This window comes from Chionomys nivalis, chromosome 21, assembly GCF_950005125.1.
Source record: "Chionomys nivalis chromosome 21, mChiNiv1.1, whole genome shotgun sequence".
NCBI lineage: Eukaryota > Metazoa > Chordata > Mammalia > Rodentia > Cricetidae > Chionomys > Chionomys nivalis.
In genome coordinates this window covers 11,852,569-11,870,162 of record NC_080106.1, presented here as the reverse complement: position 1 = coordinate 11,870,162, position 17,594 = coordinate 11,852,569, and the positions used below count along the sequence as shown (strand labels likewise).

Sequence of the window (17,594 nt, the reverse complement as noted above, 5' to 3'; positions counted from 1 at the left end):
GCTCCGCATTCTCCAGGCTGCTGACGGAATGACCATCCATCTGTCCGTGGGTGTGCGTGTCGTGGCTCAGGAGCTGAGCTCTCTCTAGACCAGCGGGGATCAGGCAGAGCTTGTCCAACCTGCTCAAGCCTGTTTCCTCTTCTGCAAAATGGAAGAAGTGAAAAGTTTCACATCTCAGAGGGGCGGAGGGACTCTGGAAAGGCCTTTTCCTGGGACTGAGGGACCCTGAACCCTGAGTAAGCAGTCTTGTGTGAAGTCTGAGGATGGCAGGGAGTCTTTCTTGGAGGGGGAGCTCTTGGGGTTCAAGGTCCACCTGTCCTCTCCAAGAACCTTCCTTTTTATATTTTTTTAATAAATTTTTTATTTTTATTGGTCAGTATTAGTTATGCATTTTCATACATGAATTTAGTGTTTTCTTTTCTTTTTTTCCCCCTTACATTCACTCCCATATCTTCTCTCGTCCCCCATACTGGTCCTGTGCTCACCTGCTCCCTCCTGTATTCATGTCTTGTGTGTGTGTGTGTGTGTGTGTGTGTGTATGTGTGTGTGACCTAGTCAGTTTAATTAGGGTAACTTATAGAGGTCAGAGGTTGCACCCAGAAGCATAAGAACCTGCCTGACCAACAGCCACACCAGTAAAGAAAATGTCTCCCCACTGTGCTTGGTGGCACATGCTTATAATCCAGCACTCAGGAAATAGAGGCTGGTGAATCTCTGAGTTCAAGACCAGCCTGGTCTACAGAGTGAGTTCCAGGACAGCCAGGACTACACAGTGAAACCCTATCTTGGGAAAAAGATAAAGAAAAAAGAAAAGGTCTCTCTTTCCCCAGCAACCATTAGCTGCCTATAAACCCTCGGGGAGGCGTGTGACAATGTCAGTCCGCCCCCTCCATGATAGAATGTTGGGCGCAATCTTGTGCAAGTCTTGTGTAGGGATTCACAACTCTTATACAATGGCCGTCTTAGACTGAAAGACAGCAACGCTTCTCCCCCTCCTCTGGCTCTTCCTGCCTGCCCCCTCTCCCATGATCTGCCTGAGCCTTGGAGAGAATGATGTGGATGTCTCATGTAAGGTTAGGCACTCCGCAGCGACTTTTTCTCAGTCCCTTGACCTGCAGCTAAGAGTCTTTGCAGTGACCACTGCCCAGCACACAAGGAAGCAATGACCTAAGTAGTCAGTGCTAATCTGTGGGTGTACATGTAATTGTTTGCAAGGTGATTGGACAGGTATGCTTTGAAGGAGGCTGTCCTTTTACAGCCCCCGACAGCCCATAGCCTCCTAGGTGGTGAGCTGTGGTGTGTTTTGGTTGATTTGGTTGTTGCTTACTCTGATTTCTATTGGGTAGCGAGGAGGAAGTCTTTGCTTAGGACTTGGATGATTCTTCTCATGGAGTCTTTGCATCCCTTTGCTCTCTAGAGCCTGGATTTGACCCTGTGGGTACAGAGAGAAAGAGCCTTGCTCCCCTGGTCTCCAGGACACTGCGGTTCTTGGCAGAGAAAGGTAGAGGAAGCCCGGCCCCGTGGCGCCGCCTCCTTGTTTTGGGTGTTGGCTCTGTCTTGGAGTGTGTGACCTTGGGTAAACTTCTCACCTGCTCTGAAGTTTAGTTTTCACATCTGCAAACGAGCGTCCTAATGACTCTGTCATAGGGCTTCTGAGAGCACGGAGCGGGATGCTTTGGTTAGGGCCACCCCCAGAGAACTGAGTCACAGTTGTCAATGGCAGAAGTATCTAGAGCGTTCTGTGGGACCAAGGTGGTGTCCACACGTGCCGCTGGCTGGTTTAATATGGCGGAGGCTCATTCTCTCACTCTGGAGGGTAGGTGGCTGGCCCGGAGGTGCTGGCAGGGCTGTGGTCCCCTGAAGACCTGGGGAAGCTTGCTCACCTCTGGTGATGGCTGGCAGATCTTGGTATGACACATTCTCTCCCTTCTCTGCTTCTGTCAGTCGATGGTCCTCTTCCAGCTGTGTGTGACTTGGTTCAAATCCCCCCTCCCCCTTGTTTTTGGTCCCTTTAATATTGGCAATTGAAGCCAGGGAGGGCTTGGCATGATTTAGGCAAGCATTCTGTTCCGGAACTACACCCCAGCCCTTGCTTCTTTGAGATATGGCCTCTTGCTATGTCTCCCTCTATATCCTAGTCTGGTTTGGAACTTACCACTTACTTTGTAGCCCAAGCTGGCTTGAAACTATTGATCTTCCTGATCAGCCCTCCTGAGTGCTGGGATGACAGTCATGTGTCACCACACCTGTCTTCTTTCTCCTCACAAAGGTGCTAGGCATTAATTCTCATTCTGCCTACATTAACATGATTAAGTCTTAACTTGGCTACATCCTCAAGGGCCCTATTTCCAAAGAAAGTTGTATTGATAGGTCCCGGGGGGTTAGGACATAATGCAGTTTTTTCTTTTTTGGTGGGGAAGTGCAATACAAGCTTTAGTATTAGCCATTTATACTTTGTCTCCTGGGCCACAAAGGTCAAAGCTAGAGCCGTCTTTACTCCGAATCCGTGGTATTCAGGGTTTTCATGCCCTGGGGACTTTCAGTTGCTGGATCTCCCACTGTCCTCTCAGGATGTGGGCAGAGAGTTAGTGCCGCTTCTTCAAAGTTACATAGTGAGCAAGTGGAGGTGGGACTGGACCCTGGGTCCCCAGGTCCTAGAGCCACCCCTATCCTGCTGAACCATTTTCCCTGTGTTGGCATGTGTGCGCGAGTGCATGCGTGTGTGTGTGTGTGTGTGTGTGTGTGTGTGTGCGCACGTGCATGCGTGCACCTATATGTGTGTGTCTGTAGCAACCACAGGCCTGTTTCATTTCTGGTGCTAAGACTTTCTGGATGTGAGCAGCCGTGAGAAGCTTCAGGGGAGAGGATTTTGGGTCTTGTCTTCTAACGCCCTCTTTCCATGGCTAGCAGTTAAGGAAGAGTCCTGACTTGGGGGGGCTGGGGATGTGAGTCAGTGGTAGAGCACTGACCTACCTCGCCTGTGTGAAACCCCGAGTTCAACTCCTAGTATTGGAAAAACAAAAGTAATATGATTTGGAGTTAGGTCACGCAGGTTCAAATTCTGGCTTGATCAATGTGACCTAGAGTGGGTCCTTTCCTGTCTGCCTTAGTTTCCCCGCGTGTGATGCACTGAAGATAACGTAGCCTTACACATGGACACAAGTTACACAGAAACACGCTGTGCTGCCCAGACTTTTTTTTTTTTCTTTTTTGGATTTTCGAGACAGGGTTTCTCCGTAGCTTTTGGTTCCTGTCCTGGAACTAGCTCTTGTAGACCAGGCTGGCCTCGAACTCACAGAGATCCGCCTGCCTCTGCCTCCCGAGTGCTGGGATTAAAGGCGTGCGCCACCACCGCCCGGCTTGTGTTGCTCAGACTTGATGAGGGTTTTTCCCCTTTCTCCTCTTTGGTTTTCTCTGGTACCAAGAGGCAGGTCCTGGGAAGGAAGATGAGGAGCAACGCAGTCCGTGGGAGACAAAGCAGTAGAAAGTTCTCTGTATCTGTTGGTAGAAACAGAGATAACGGTCAGTGTTCTAAGAACCTTCCTTTTCCTGTAAAGACCACAGAGCCTCAAAGACTGTGTGCGTGCGTGCGTGCGTGCGTGCGTGCATGTGGTACATGGGGCCACTGGCTGACCGAGGTCAGTGGAGGGTGCCTTTGAGACGGGACCCCAACTTCCCACGTCTGTGATAGCTCAGCATGCCTGGCCATCCTGGTGCTCATCACGACCCTGTTCCCAGCTAATTTCCGAAACCATGCCCTTTCCCAAAGACCACCCAAGTGCCAGGCCAACTCTGGCCCTCCTGCAGGCACTTCCTCTGGGTTCCAGCATCCTCCTTATCAGGAGACCACAAGAGCATCTATTTCTGGCCTTGCTGGAAATAGTGTGGTCCTTAAAGGGTGGAGGGCGGAGTCAACTTCAGGAACAGAGAAGTAGCCGGTGAAGGGATGAGGACTTAATCCTCTGTGCCTAGAGGAGCAACTCAGGGGCAGGTGTCATAGCCAGGTGTGTGTGTGTGTCTGTTGTAGGTCAGAGGTCAATGTCAGGCAGTTGTCTTTATATAGCACTCTCTATCTTGTTTTCTTTTAAAGATTTATTATTATACATGTATATGGGTATTTTGCCTGCCTGCATTTGGAAGTGCTATGTGCATGTAGTACCTATGGAGGCCAGTAGAGGGCACTGGAGTCCCCCGGGAACCAGAGTTATAGATAGCTGGGAACCACCTTCTGGGTGCTAGGCACCAGACCCTGGTCCTCTACAGGAGTAACAAATGCTTTCAACCTCTCAGCAATGTCTCCATTTCCTGTACCTTAGTTTCTGAGCCTGGGTCCCCTACTGGATCTGGTGCACCTGACTTAGCTTGCCTGGCTGGCAGGCTGCACCCGTCTCTGTATGCCAAGTGCCACGGCTACAGATCCACACCACCGTGCCGGGCTTTTACATGGTCACCAGGAATGGAACTCATGTCCCAGTGATGGTTTAGTTTTAAAGCATGCGGCATGCGTAGAAGTTTGTATCCACAGGAAGAGACTTAAGGAACTATATATATATATATATATATATATATATATATATATATATATAGCCTCAACTTCTGAAATGCTGGCTGATTCTTTTAAAGACCTCTTCTGCTGTGTGGACAACACAAATGGAGAGGATATAATCCCGTCTCTGTGGTACCTCCCAGCCTGGACCTAGACTGCTCTCTGAGTCTCCTAACCCAGCCCCTTCTCCAGATGACCTTGCTCTGACCTCTATTTCTATTGATGGGTCTTGTGCAGGGACTTTGGCTTCCTTCTCCTCTGTCCCCAGCACTCTTGGGTGCTCCCAGGTGGCCTGTAGCCTGCCCTCCCCGAGCGGCAGAAAGCAGAGCAAGGCAGGTGGCTGTGGAGGGGTCGGTAGAACCAGAAAAGGACAGGAGGCTCAGCATGGCTAGACTTAGCACAGGTTCACCATCAGAAAGTATCCCTGCCTCTGCCTAGACAGGGTGTGATTGGGGCAGAGGGTGGGGTGGTGGGAAGCTTCTGTCACCTCGGACTCACCCTGGGACTGACACCTCTGTGAACATAAGCATTCACCGCTATGTGGACGAGGTTCCTGTGGGCGTGGTTACCAGCAATCTCTACATAGAAGCAGGAGGCCTGGGTGATCTCTCACCTGGGCTCTTTGCACAGTTTCTGAAACAGGTGTCGCTGTTTTTAACTAAGAACTGCCTTTTCTCTCCATCCTTAGTGCTTGAGATTGTGTGTGTGTGTGCATGTGTGCATGCGTGCGTGTGTGTGTATGTGTGTACTTATGTGTCTCCATCTCCTCAGTTCTGGAATTATAAGCATGCATCACTACATTGAACTTTTTAAATGTGGATTCTGGGGGATTGAACTCGAGTCCTCATGCTTGTATACTGGAGCTATAGCCCCAGTTTCCAAGTAATTTTTAATATCTAAGACTTCATTCAGAAGGCTACATCTAGCTCTACATTTACTCATGGAGCAGTGGCAGCCAAACCAGAAGAAAGTGACCTACCCTGGGCCACACAACCAGGAGAGAAAGAGCTGAGCTTTAAACCTAGGTCTTCTAGATGCTTCCAAATTTCTAGGCTACTCTGACTGCTGTGGGCTAGATCGGTCTCCAGTGCATGGCAAGACACAACTATGTGTGGATCAGCCTGGCACCTTTGGTTTCTTTTTTTTTTTTTTTTGGTTTTTCGAGACAGGGTTTCTCTGTGGTTTTGGAGCCTGTCCTGGAACTAGCTCTTGTAGACCAGGCTGGTCTCGAACTCACAGAGATCCGCCTGCCTCTGCCTCCCGAGTGCTGGGATTAAAGGCGTGCGCCACCACCGCCCGGCACCTTTGGTTTCTTTAAGCAGGTCCCTGACTGCCATGTCACAGCCCTGGGTCTCCTTATACAAAGTGAAGCCAGTGGAGCGAGCTGTTGAGAGATGGTACGGAGCGTCTGCCCAGTAGCTGAAGAAACTTTGACAGACGTCTCCTGGGGCCATGGCTTGTTTCCTTTGGTTCACAGAGTAGTGGAACAAAGTCACCATCTGTGGAGAACTGAGATAGGGAGATGGCTAAGCTGGGTCCCTAGCCCCACAGAACGGTGGAAAGCGGAGCTGGGGTTTGAACTGGGGTCTTTGGACTCCCTCACGGGCTCTGTCCTCTCTTCCCAGCCTGAGACCATCTTCAAGGCTTGGGCCAGACAAACACATGTACACCCAACAGGCTTCCGGGGCAGAGCCTCGTCCATCACTTCATCCTGATGTCCCTTGTGCTGGCTCGTTGTAGAGCTGGGACCACATGGGCGGGCAAATGACGAGTTGGCAATGAAGAGTCACAGCACGTGTGTGCAGCTGTCTGGCTCTCCCTCTGTCTTCCCCCTCGACTGTGTCTTGAGACTCTGAAGATTCTGTCTGTTGGCAGACAGTGCCATTTAAGGTCAGGCATTGGAAAGAGGGCCACCTTCTGGGTGTGAGGGTTTGGATGATACCCCAAGGGTACCCTCCAGGAGGCTGGAGATCAGGAATGGGAGGAGCAAGGAGACAAGAAGGCTTTTTGTTGTCTTGTTTATGAGGCAGGCTCTCAGGGAGCACAGGCTGGTCTTGAACTCCTGATCCTCGTGTCTCAGCTTCCTGAGCCTCATGCTAATAGATGTGAGCCACCATGCTGGTGAGGAGGCTGATGTATGAGAACAGAGTGTCACATCTCAGACAGGGCAGCCAGAGGTGGATGATATAAGGCAAGGGACCGAAAAGAAGAGTGGTAGTGGGGACCCCCCCACAAAGGTGGGGAGGGCAGGAAGTGGGAGGCTGGTTAACTCTAGGAACCAGGGTTGGGAGGGTATCTGGACCTGGGGAAGACCCGAGATGATGCCAGGAAGGGGCGGGACATGCAAAGACCAGGCCTCGCTTGTGGCTGTTATCTCATTTCTTCAAGCAGGAAGCTCAGCCACGGAGCCAGACCACACAAGAACACACAGTCCGAGCTCAGCTGCCCTTAGCCTGCTTCGCAAAGGCAGGTGGTGGTTTTGCTAACTGTGCCCTAGGCAGAAATCCCCACCAGCACAGACAGTGACCCCTGACCATCCTGCCCCATATCCTTCCCATTATTGGTAACTGTTGTCAGGAAACGGGGCGGGGGGGGGGGTCACCTGCTGTGCCTTCTTGTGCTGTTGGAGACACATGTGCAAATATGGCTGTTTCTCCTTGGCTGGACTGAATATATTTCTTTGTGGTGTGTGTGTGTATGTGTGTGTGCGTGCGCATGCATGTGTATCTGTGCGAGCATGCCTGTGTGAGGCCAGAGATCAACATCAGTTGTTTGCCTCTGTTTGCTCTCCGTCTTTATTCTCTTTGAGACAGTTTCTCACTAAGCCCAGAGCCTCCCATTTTGTCTAAGCTGGTTGGCTGGCGAGCCCCAGGGACCTGCCCGTCTCTAACCCCCAGGGCCAATGTTACAGATGCATGTAGCCACACCCAGCTTTTATGTGGGTGCTGGGAATTTGAACTCAGGTCCTGATGCTTGCATAACAAGCGCATGGCCCACGGAGTCATCTCCCCAACCCCTAAATCTATTACATTTCTGAGAACATGAAGAATGGCAACTTTGTGGGGGTTAGCAACATATCCCATCATATTCATAATACAAAGGGAGCAGGACTGTCTCTCAGTTTGAGCACCCGACTCGTTTCCTCAGCATCGATTAGTGCTCAGAGTAGATGATCTAAGATGCTCCACTTCCTCTCCACAGTTAGAGAGTGTCTACTCAAAAGAATTCCAAATGATTTGATGCTGTAGTGACCTTTTTACTGGGCATGTGTTAAGATTTGGATAGTGAGTGCCCTTTCCCATAGGTTCTGTACTGAGGGCTTGCTTTCCCAGTTGGTGGTATTCTTTTGGAAGGCTCTAGAAACTTTAGGAGGTGGATCCTAGCCAGAATGTTACTGGGGTGTACCCTTGAGAATTTTATCTTGCCTGGGTTCTTGTCTGTCTGTCTGTCTGTCCATCGTGTGTCCCTCCCATCCCCACTCTGCTCTGACATGACATTCCCATCATGAGGGAGTAAAACCCGAGACTGGAAGCCGACATGACTGGAAGCCGAAATAACCCATTCTGTCCTAGGCTGTTTATGTGAGGTGTTTTATACCGACTACCACCACCCAACTTCGCACGTGCAGACACAATGTCGGAAGGGCTGAGAGATGGCTCGTTCGGGAGGTGTTTGCTGTGTAAGCATGAGGCCCCGAGTTTCATGTGGGATCTGGGCACAGGATGCATATCTGGAATTCCAATGCTGGGAGATCAGAGACTGATCCACGGGGCTCCCTGTCCCACCATCTAGCTGGACTGGTGAGCTCCAGATTCAGGAGAGATGGCTCCGTGGTTAAGAACACTGGCTGTTCTGGAAGAGGACCTGAGTTGGGCTCCTAGAACCCACAAGGTCACCCCCAACCACCTGTAACTACAGTTTCGGGACATCCAACACCCTCTTCCGGCCTCTACAGGCATTGCACACATGTGGTGAGCAGACATGCGTGTAAAATAAAAATAAATTTTGAAAATGAAGTGGAGGGCTAGAGAGATGGCTTAGAGGGTAAAGATGTTTGCCCCTAAGCCTGACACCCTGAATTCTATGCCTGGGACTCACATGGTAGAAGGAGAGAACTGGCTCTTAGAAGTGGTCCATTTGCTGTGACACACTTAAACAAACAAACAAATGTATGTTTAAGAAGATGGAGATCAATAGAGAAAGATGCCTTATGTTGACCTCTGACCTTTATGTGCACCATGTGCACACACACGGGCACCCCCCCACTATGTGTACACAGGATCATGTACATATCCATGTAACACACACTCTCTCTCTCTCTCTCTCTTTCTCTCTCTCTCTCTTTCTCACACACACACACACACACACACACACACACACACACACACAGTACATACAGTAGTGGTTCTGAGTTACCGTTTTCTTCTGTGCTTTCTCTATTTTGTGTTGTCATGGAGACAGTAATGAGACAATCTGTCAAAACACCAGCTGAATTTCAGCTCTGTTACTGTAATACCAGGCTATTAGATGCGAGCATGAAGAGTCAGAAGGGACCCAGAGAGTGGGCACCAGCTTTGCCGCAGGATCATCTTTAACAAGCAGAGCGGTGGGGGCGTGCCTCCCTTGCTGCCTGCAGATGTAAGCCCTCACTGTTTGCATTGGTGCCTGCACTTGAACCTCCTGCTGAACATCTGAGGTCTGGGGGATGCATTTTTGGGCGGATGGCAATGCTGATACCTAGGTAGTGAGAAGTGAGAGTGTCAGTTTGGAGGTCAGAGGACAACTCGCAGGAGTCACTTCTCCCCTGCCATTGTGTAGGTTCTCGGACTGAGCTCGGGTCGTTAGCCTTTACCTGCTGAGCCGTCTTGCTGGCCCTACACTCTATTATATTTATTTATTTAGTCATACAATCATTCATTCATTTAATGACTCCTGTCCATCCTTGCTCAATTGTCTTAATGATTTAAGAATGAGTAGGTAACACACACATACAAGTTTCTACACTTTCGTCAAATTTATTAGGTGCTGTTAGGTATAGACATATACCTGTAATCTCAGTATTTGGGAAGCTGAGGCAGGAGGTTTGTGAACTTGAGGCCGGTCTGGGTTACATATTGAGATCCTATCTGAACTCCCCTAGCCATCCCCCTGGCGATGGTTGGGTGCTGTCTTAGTTGGGAACACACACATACAGACACATTCATTCCATCCTCAGTAAAGTCCTGTGTCCGAGTAATGTTGTTGTGCCCGTACTTGACAGAAACAGAGGCTGGCAAAGCGACATCACTGCCTGAAGCCACTGCTCTGATGGGGAGGTTGTGTGACAATCTCAGGCTGGCTGGCTCAGAGTATCTCAGCCTGAGTGTCAGCTGTGTCATGTCTTGTGAATTGGATGGCCCCAGGAATGTGGGGTCTGTCTCCCCGACCTTAGGCTCTTATCCCAGTCTTAGGTCAAATTGGTTTCTGTGTTGCTCTGTGTCTGAGGTGGCCTGAGGTGGCAGGGTCACTCTGTGAGATGTGCCTGCCTGCCTGCTGCAGGGTTCCTGCTGGGCATGCCACTAAAGATGTCACACCAGTTTCTCAGCTTTGTAGATGAACATGTCTTAACAGCACACCCCACAGTTGATGTGGGGGGGTCTTCCATCTTCCTGGGGGTTCTGGGTCCCTGAAAGTGGGTGACCAGGCAGGAGAAACCCCTCAGCTACTCACAGACTTCATCTGCTGATTATCTATAGGCCTGGGAAGAGTCAGCTATGGATGTGAAGAGTTTGGTGATGTATAGCCATCACTGAGGCCTGGGAGGTGACCTCCAACCTCTGGGTGCTGGACTTGGTCTGGGCTTGAAGCCCTTTGTTATCCCAGTATCCCTAAGAGGTGATAGATGGGGAACTGGTTTCTAGCTTACAATCCCCCCTCCCCCCACGCAATAAAACAAACACAGGTGTCCCGCTGATCAATTGCCCAAGACTGTTCAAGGCATCCCCGTCACCAGAAACAAGTGTTCATCAGTGGCTACTGAGTGGGAAGAGAAAATGAGGTGTACAAGTGTGCCAGGAGTATCACCCATACTCACGACTGCAGTACCAACTCATGCTCTGGCACAAGCAGACTTTGAAAAGGTGGACTTTGAGAAGGTCGTACTAGAGACCCTGTCCTTGATTCCATTTCCATGAAATGCCCAGACTGGTGGCTCTCTGGCGATCATATGTAGATTAGTGATTGCTACTATTAGGGCTAGTGTGGACATGAAAGACGGTGGAGGGGACCAAGTTTCCCTCTGTGTCACAAAACGTCCTGAGATTGACTGTGTGGATGGCTGTGCATATCTGTGAGGACGCTGCACCAACTGGGGGGTCAAGGGAAATATCTTAGTTAGGATTTCTGCTGTTGTGAAGAGACACATAATTACGACAACTCTTATGAAGAAAAACATTTCATTGGGGCTGGCTTACAGTTTCAGAGCTTTAGTCTGTTTTTGTCATGGTGGGAAGCAGTGATGCTCGTCTCATGGTGACCAGGAAGAGGGTGGGGGAATGACTTACTTCCTCCAGCTAGGCCCTACCTCCTATCTAGCACCCCCAATAGACTACTAGGTTCACACCTGTCAATGGACTAGTTGTCACCTCCATGGCCCCGCTTCTGATCACTATTTCCTGTGTCAGGTCCAAGCTCTGACACACGAGTGTGGGGTACACTTAATGTTCACATTGTAGCACCTGTCTTAGTCATGGTTTTTATTGCTGTGAAGAGACACCATGACCGCAGCAACTCTTACAAAGGAAAACATTTAATTGGGGCTGATTGACAGTTTCAGAGGTTCAGTCCATTTTCACCATGGTGGGACAGGGTGGCACACGGGCAGACATAGTGCTGGAGAAGGAGCTGAGAGTTTCTACATCTTGATCTGCAGGCAGCAGAAGGAGACTGTGTGCCACACTGGGCGGTAGCTTGAGCATGTGAGACCTCAAAGGCTGCCCCCACAGTGTCACACTTCCTCCAATAAGGTCATACCTACTCCAACAAAGCCACCCTTCCTAGTAGTGCCACTCCGTGTGGGTCACACATTCAAACACTTGAGTCTAAGAGGGCCATTCCTATTCAGACCAGCACAGCACAGCACCCTTCCTCCCCCTGGGCTTGTTGGGGGTGGCAGATACCTGGTGGCTTTCAGTTTCCTGTTCACACTCCAGAGGATTGGGCCCAGAGCTCAGATGGGACTCAGGTGCAGAGATGGACTCACAGCTGTCTTCTAGGACAGAGGTGCTTGGGTGGCAGGATGTGTCTGGACCCTCTTCTGCTGTGATATGGGGATGGTGATGGGCTTGTGTTTGCTTCCTTTCAGTGGACATCATGGAGATAAAGGAAATCCGTCCGGGGAAGAACTCCAAGGATTTTGAGCGAGCCAAGGCCTCGGTCTCCCGCCACAAGGGAGAGTGCTGCTTCACCATCTTCTATGGCACCCAGTTCGTCCTCAGCACGCTCAGTTTGGCAAGTGGGTGCAGATTTGTCTGCTCAGCTCCCTCCCTGGGCCTCCTTTTCCTTCTGAGAGGTCTCTGGGAGAGGATATTCGTATCTGTATGCCCACTAGTACGTGTTCTCGACACTTCGTCTTGAGTTGTGTCTTGGGCACAGCATTTAACCTTTCCGAGCAGCAGTTTGCTTGGCTGTGAACTGGGGGGAATGACGTGGCTTTTTGCTTGGGACGTTGTGAGAAGTATGCTGTGTGCTGGCCTGGCTCAAGCTGAGGTTGAATAAGGTGGTTAGTGTGGTCACTGCAGGCTAGGCTCTGCTGGACAAAAATGTCACTTGCTTTCCTGTAGCAGCTGCTGCACAGCAAAGACTGATCTGGATGGAGTGTCTTGAGACCTTGGGTGCATATTCAGGCACAGAGAACCTACATATATGCATGTGCACACATGTACACAGCACACACGGATGCATGCACAGAGCACACACATTTATGCAGCACGTACACATGCCTTATAGAATAGAGTATGCATGCATGCATGCATACATACAGAACATGCATACACATAGTACACACATATATGCATGTGCAGACATGTACATAGCATGCATATACATTCAGGCACACAGTGCACATATGTATGCACACAGCACACTTATACACACAGAACACAAAACTACACACATGCATGTGCATAATCATACTTAGCATACATATACATGCATGTGCATTGCACAGCTATGTATGCATACACATGTATATGTGCGTGTATGCATGAACACAACACATACGCATGTTTACAGCACATACTTGTGAACACAACAAATATACACAATACATGCGCATGACACATACACAATACACACGTGCATGTACACACCGCACGTGTACAAACACACACACCTGATTCCACATAGCATATAAGCACATATACATGCATGTTCATATCACAGATGCCTATGTGTAGCACACACTTTGATGTATGCACATAACACACATGGAAATACACACACAGCACACACATGCATGCACTGCATTCACATGCATACAGCATACACATACTACACAATGCTTGTATACATGATGTAACACAATATGCACACAGCAATATGTACATATAACACATGTTTGAGAACATATAAACTCACATATGTGGAGATGAGATTTCTGGCCATCCTGTGGTGTGTCCATCAGAAAGCTGAAGAGTGAGCTGGGCTTATAGCCCAGTGGTAGAGATACCATTCACAAGGTCCCAGATTCCAGCCTCTAGTGGAAACAGAAGTCACCCAGGGGTTCACACACCCTCTCAAGCATGATTAATAAAAACTCAGAGACAGATATTGGGGTTCAACCTGAAGGTCAGAAAAACAAAACAGCCAGCCACTCACTCTTTGCCTCAGTCTGAAAATGGTGATCCTGCCTCCAGGAAACCTCTGAATGAGACTGAGCCTGAGAGCTGCCTCCTCCTGTCTTAACATCCTCTCTAGTTCTGGAATTAAGGGTGTGTACCGCTACTGCCTGGTTTCTGTGGCAAGATACTTGGGATTAAAGGTGTGTGTCATTATGGCTACCGGGATTAAAGGTGTGTGTCCTTGCTGCCTGGTCTGTAAGTCTGGCCAGTGTGGCTGTTTTACTTTTCTGATCTTCAGGCAAGCTCTATTTATTAAAATACAAATGAAATGCCACTACAGTCCTCTCTCTCTCCCATTCTGTCTACAGCTGACTCAAAGGAGGATGCAATGAAGTGGCTCTCTGGCTTGAAGATCCTTCATCAGGAAGCGATGAGCGCATCTACTCCCACCATGATTGAAAGGTACACACCTTCCTTGTTCTCTTCCTCCTTTCTTCTGGGGCCTTTGGGAATGTAGACCAAAGGGAGCAAATGGGATGGACATTCAGGCTTCACGCTCATCACACCCTGTATGGCAGTACTGGTTAGTGACTGAGGACTCTCCAATGTTCCAGATGAGAGTCTCTCTCCCCCTAGTGTTTAGCCCTGGCCTTTGGTGTGAGCAGGGTACCTCAGCCAAGTGGAAACACCCATTGGTGTATGTGCGTATGAATCTTTCTGTGTATATCTGCATGCATTTAAATATCTGTTCATGTCTGTGTTTCTATATGCCTTTTATGTGCATGTGCGTGTATGTGTGAGCATATTTGCATATGCATAGATAGTTGTATATCTGCATGTGTTCACAGTGTATGCGTGTATACATATACACACATACACATACAACGCAGAGATACATATACATGTGTGCTCATGTATATAGGTATGTAGGCATCTGTGTGTGGGTCTGTGCATACATGTATGTGTGAAGGGTAGGTCTTTCTCCTGCAAGGATTTAATGATGGATGAAGTGGACCGAAGCTGAGTCTGGGGACAGCCACCCCATGGTGGCAAGTTCAGCATGACATGTGTGCACAGGATTCCGGGCTGGGTCACGTTCTACTTCACTCTTTAGAGTGACATGTGTGCACAGGGTTCTGGGCTGGGTCACTTTCTTCTTTGCTTTTGGGAATTAGTGGCAGGGAGTTGTTCTGTGTGGACACCCCACTTTATCTCATGCGTGAACGGGCCCTCTGGTTTCAGAGAGAGGTCTCAAGCCATAGGGGAGGCTGGCTCCCAAACTGCCTTGTGGACGGGGTTGGGACCCTCTTCTCATTTTGGTGACTTTGTTCTTTGGTTCTCTTTGGACTTGCTGTGTTTTCTGACGTTTTTCTCCTTTTGACCCCAAATCTCTTTGCAGTTGGCTGAGAAAGCAGATTTATTCAGTAGATCAAACCAGAAGAAACAGGTAAGGACGATTCACAGTTCGGCAGTTTTCTTTGAACTCCGATACTTGCTTGTTTTAGGGGAGCACGTATGGTACATGTCCTGTGGTGGAAAGGGTCTCAGATCCTGGGATCTATGGTGAGCAAATCATCTGCGTGATGGAGAGCCCCAGTCCATGAAACATCGTGTGCCTGAGAGAGACTGGTCCTAGGGCAGCGAGCTTTGTTCAGTGATGCTGGGCTAGGCTGAGGGGAAAGAGATGTTATGACATGCCCTTCAGTGCATCTCACAGACCCTGGCAGATAGAACTGTGTCAGCACACAGGGCTCTGTGTCAGAGACTGGGTTTCATTTCTTCTGTCCCTTCCCTCTCTTTCTCCTTCTTCTCTTCCTCTTCCCTCCATCTCCTTCCCTCCCTCACTGTCTCCCTTTCTTCCTTCTTCCCTCCCTCTCTCCCTCCCCTACTTTCTCCCTCTCTTCTTCCCTTCTTTTCTCCCTCCCTCCTCTCCTCCCTTCCTCATTTTCTCCCTCCCTCCAGTCCTCTGTCTCTACCTTTCCCCCTTCCCTCTTTTTGCCCCCTCTTTCTGTACCTGGTATTGAACCTAAGGCCTACTGTATGCCAGGCTGTCATCTACCTCTGAGCCATGACCCCAGCCCCTCACTGATGGATTCTAGGCAGGCGCTCTACCACAAGGCAATGTCTCTAGCAGCCTTCTTCTTCCTTTTTCTTTTGAGACAGAATCTTACTGTATTGTCCAGGCTGGCTTCTAACTCTGTAGCCCTGGCTGGCTTTGAACTTTCAGTCTTCCTGCCTCAGTGCCCTGAGTAGCTGGTCTGAGAGACCTACACCTGCAGGCCTGGATTTTTTTTTAAACAGATTTCAGCTTGGGTTTTTCCTTAGATGAAGGCAGTGCTAACCTAGGAACTATTTCCCTATTGGCGGATGTGTAGTAGCTCCTGATTTCGTGTGAATTTCAGGAAAGAGGCTGCTAGGAAAACCTCGGGTTGAGTTCCAGTTGTGGTCTGGTGTGGTCTCCTTGCTCCACTCCCTCCGCTGCTCTGTCTTTGTTCTTTGTTAGTCTGAAGGATGGATAGCCATGGGATCTTTTGCATACATTTGCATTTCTTTCTGTGCTGGTGACTGACCATCTTTCTGTTTATTTCCTGGTTCTGATTAACGATGAAGCGATAAAAGCCACTCAGGGGCTGGAGAGATGGCTGAACAGTAAAGATCAATCTTCGCTCTTGCAGAGGACCAGGGTTTGATTCTCAGCACAACATGGTGCCTCATGACCATTCATAACTGCAGTTCTAAGGGATTCAACACCCTCTTCTGACCTTCCTAGGCACCAGGCACACATGTGGTACACATACATACACACAGGCAGAACACTCACACACATAAAATAAAATAACCGAACCCCCGAAACAAAGCAACAAAACAAAACACAACCCCAAAACACCCTTCACAGAGCTGTGGAGAACATAGCAGCCAGACAATGTTAACTCTATAATCCTTGTCTCATTTGATCTTTTGTTTTAAATTTAAAAAGCTTATTTTCAGACTGGAATGTGGCTTAGTTGGTGTAATGCTTGCCTAGCGTGCATGCAACCCGAGCTTCCATCCCAATGTGAGTGGACGTGAAGAGTGTATAGTGCCTGTCATTCTAGCGCTCAGGGGACCGAATGAAGCAGGAGGGTCAGAAGGTCACGGTCATCACCTGCTGCATAAAGTGTGAAGCCAGCTTGGGTCACGTGAGGCCCTGTTTCAAACAAACAAACAAGTTCCTTCTCTTTTATTTTTGGTTTCGTATTTGAGGCAGAACTAAAAGGACACCAGCTCTCCCGTTTTGTCCCTGTGTCGTGAAGGTGGCTTGCTCTCGTTGGGCATTGCCATCATCTCCTGTCCACTTCTCTCTCTTGTTTAGTGTACCCAGCTGGGGCATCTGTGACCTGTAACCCCGATGTCCATGTGTTCTTTCTTCTGCATCTTCCTCCCATCCATCATCTCATGTCCACCTGCACCTGACTGCCCTCTGGTGGTCCTAGGGTGGAGCTAGCGGGTACTATGAACTATTCCATACTGAGGCCTTAGGATGTTGTCTTCTCTGAGATTGTGCTGCTCTGAACACCACTATCTCCATGGTGATGGAGTTGTCTCCTTCTGTCTCTTCTTTGGGGCCAGAGATGGACGCCTGTCTCTTGTGGAGGTTGGATTCTCTAAATCCTGTCTAGAACCCCATCTTCCCATCAGCCAAGAGGGGACCTGTTTCTGGCAGTGGTCCCTGGCTGTGCCTCCCTCCCCCCCCCCCCCCCGGTTTTCTCCCCCAGCTCCATTCCAGCAGTCCCTGCTGCTTGTCAACACTGAGAATTGGAAAGCCCCACCCTCTCCAGGAGGCTCCAGGGATATTTCAAAAGGAACGTTGACCGAAGCGCTTCAGGAAGAGCAGAAAGGGCAGTCTGGCCAGTTTCCCTCCCTTTCCTGTCGCCTACAGTCGCTGACTAAGCCTGGTTTCCCGGCTGAAAACCCAGGAGCTGCCAAGGGCAAGAATGGACTGGCCTAGCTCGAACTCCAGGTGTTTTCCTTGGCCCAGGCCCTGTCCAGCTTCTCGGTTTCTCCCCGAGTAAAAAGGTAGCAGCTGGCTTTCGGGGAGAACTCGCTCGCCAACAGCCACTGTGCGGAGCAAATGCTCCCAGCCTATTCTTGAGCTAGGCCCCCATCTTACAATGAAGACACGGAGGCCTAGAGATGTCAAGTCACTTGCCTAAGGCAGCCCAGTGTGTTGAGGATGACGGCCTGTTTGT

The 17,594-nt window shown here is 49.6% G+C and overlaps 1 protein-coding gene across 1 annotated transcript in view; it reads left to right on the top strand.

Annotated features, from left to right (window-relative positions):
• Positions 1–17,594, top strand: part of Plcg2 (phospholipase C gamma 2) — a 122,465-nt gene that overhangs the window by 39,518 nt on the left and 65,353 nt on the right. The window contains exons 3-5 of the mRNA XM_057753631.1: positions 11,889–12,038; positions 13,734–13,827; positions 14,765–14,812. Of these exons, the coding sequence (XP_057609614.1) occupies positions 11,889–12,038; positions 13,734–13,827; positions 14,765–14,812 (292 nt within the window). The remainder of the gene's footprint in view (positions 1–11,888; positions 12,039–13,733; positions 13,828–14,764; positions 14,813–17,594) is intronic.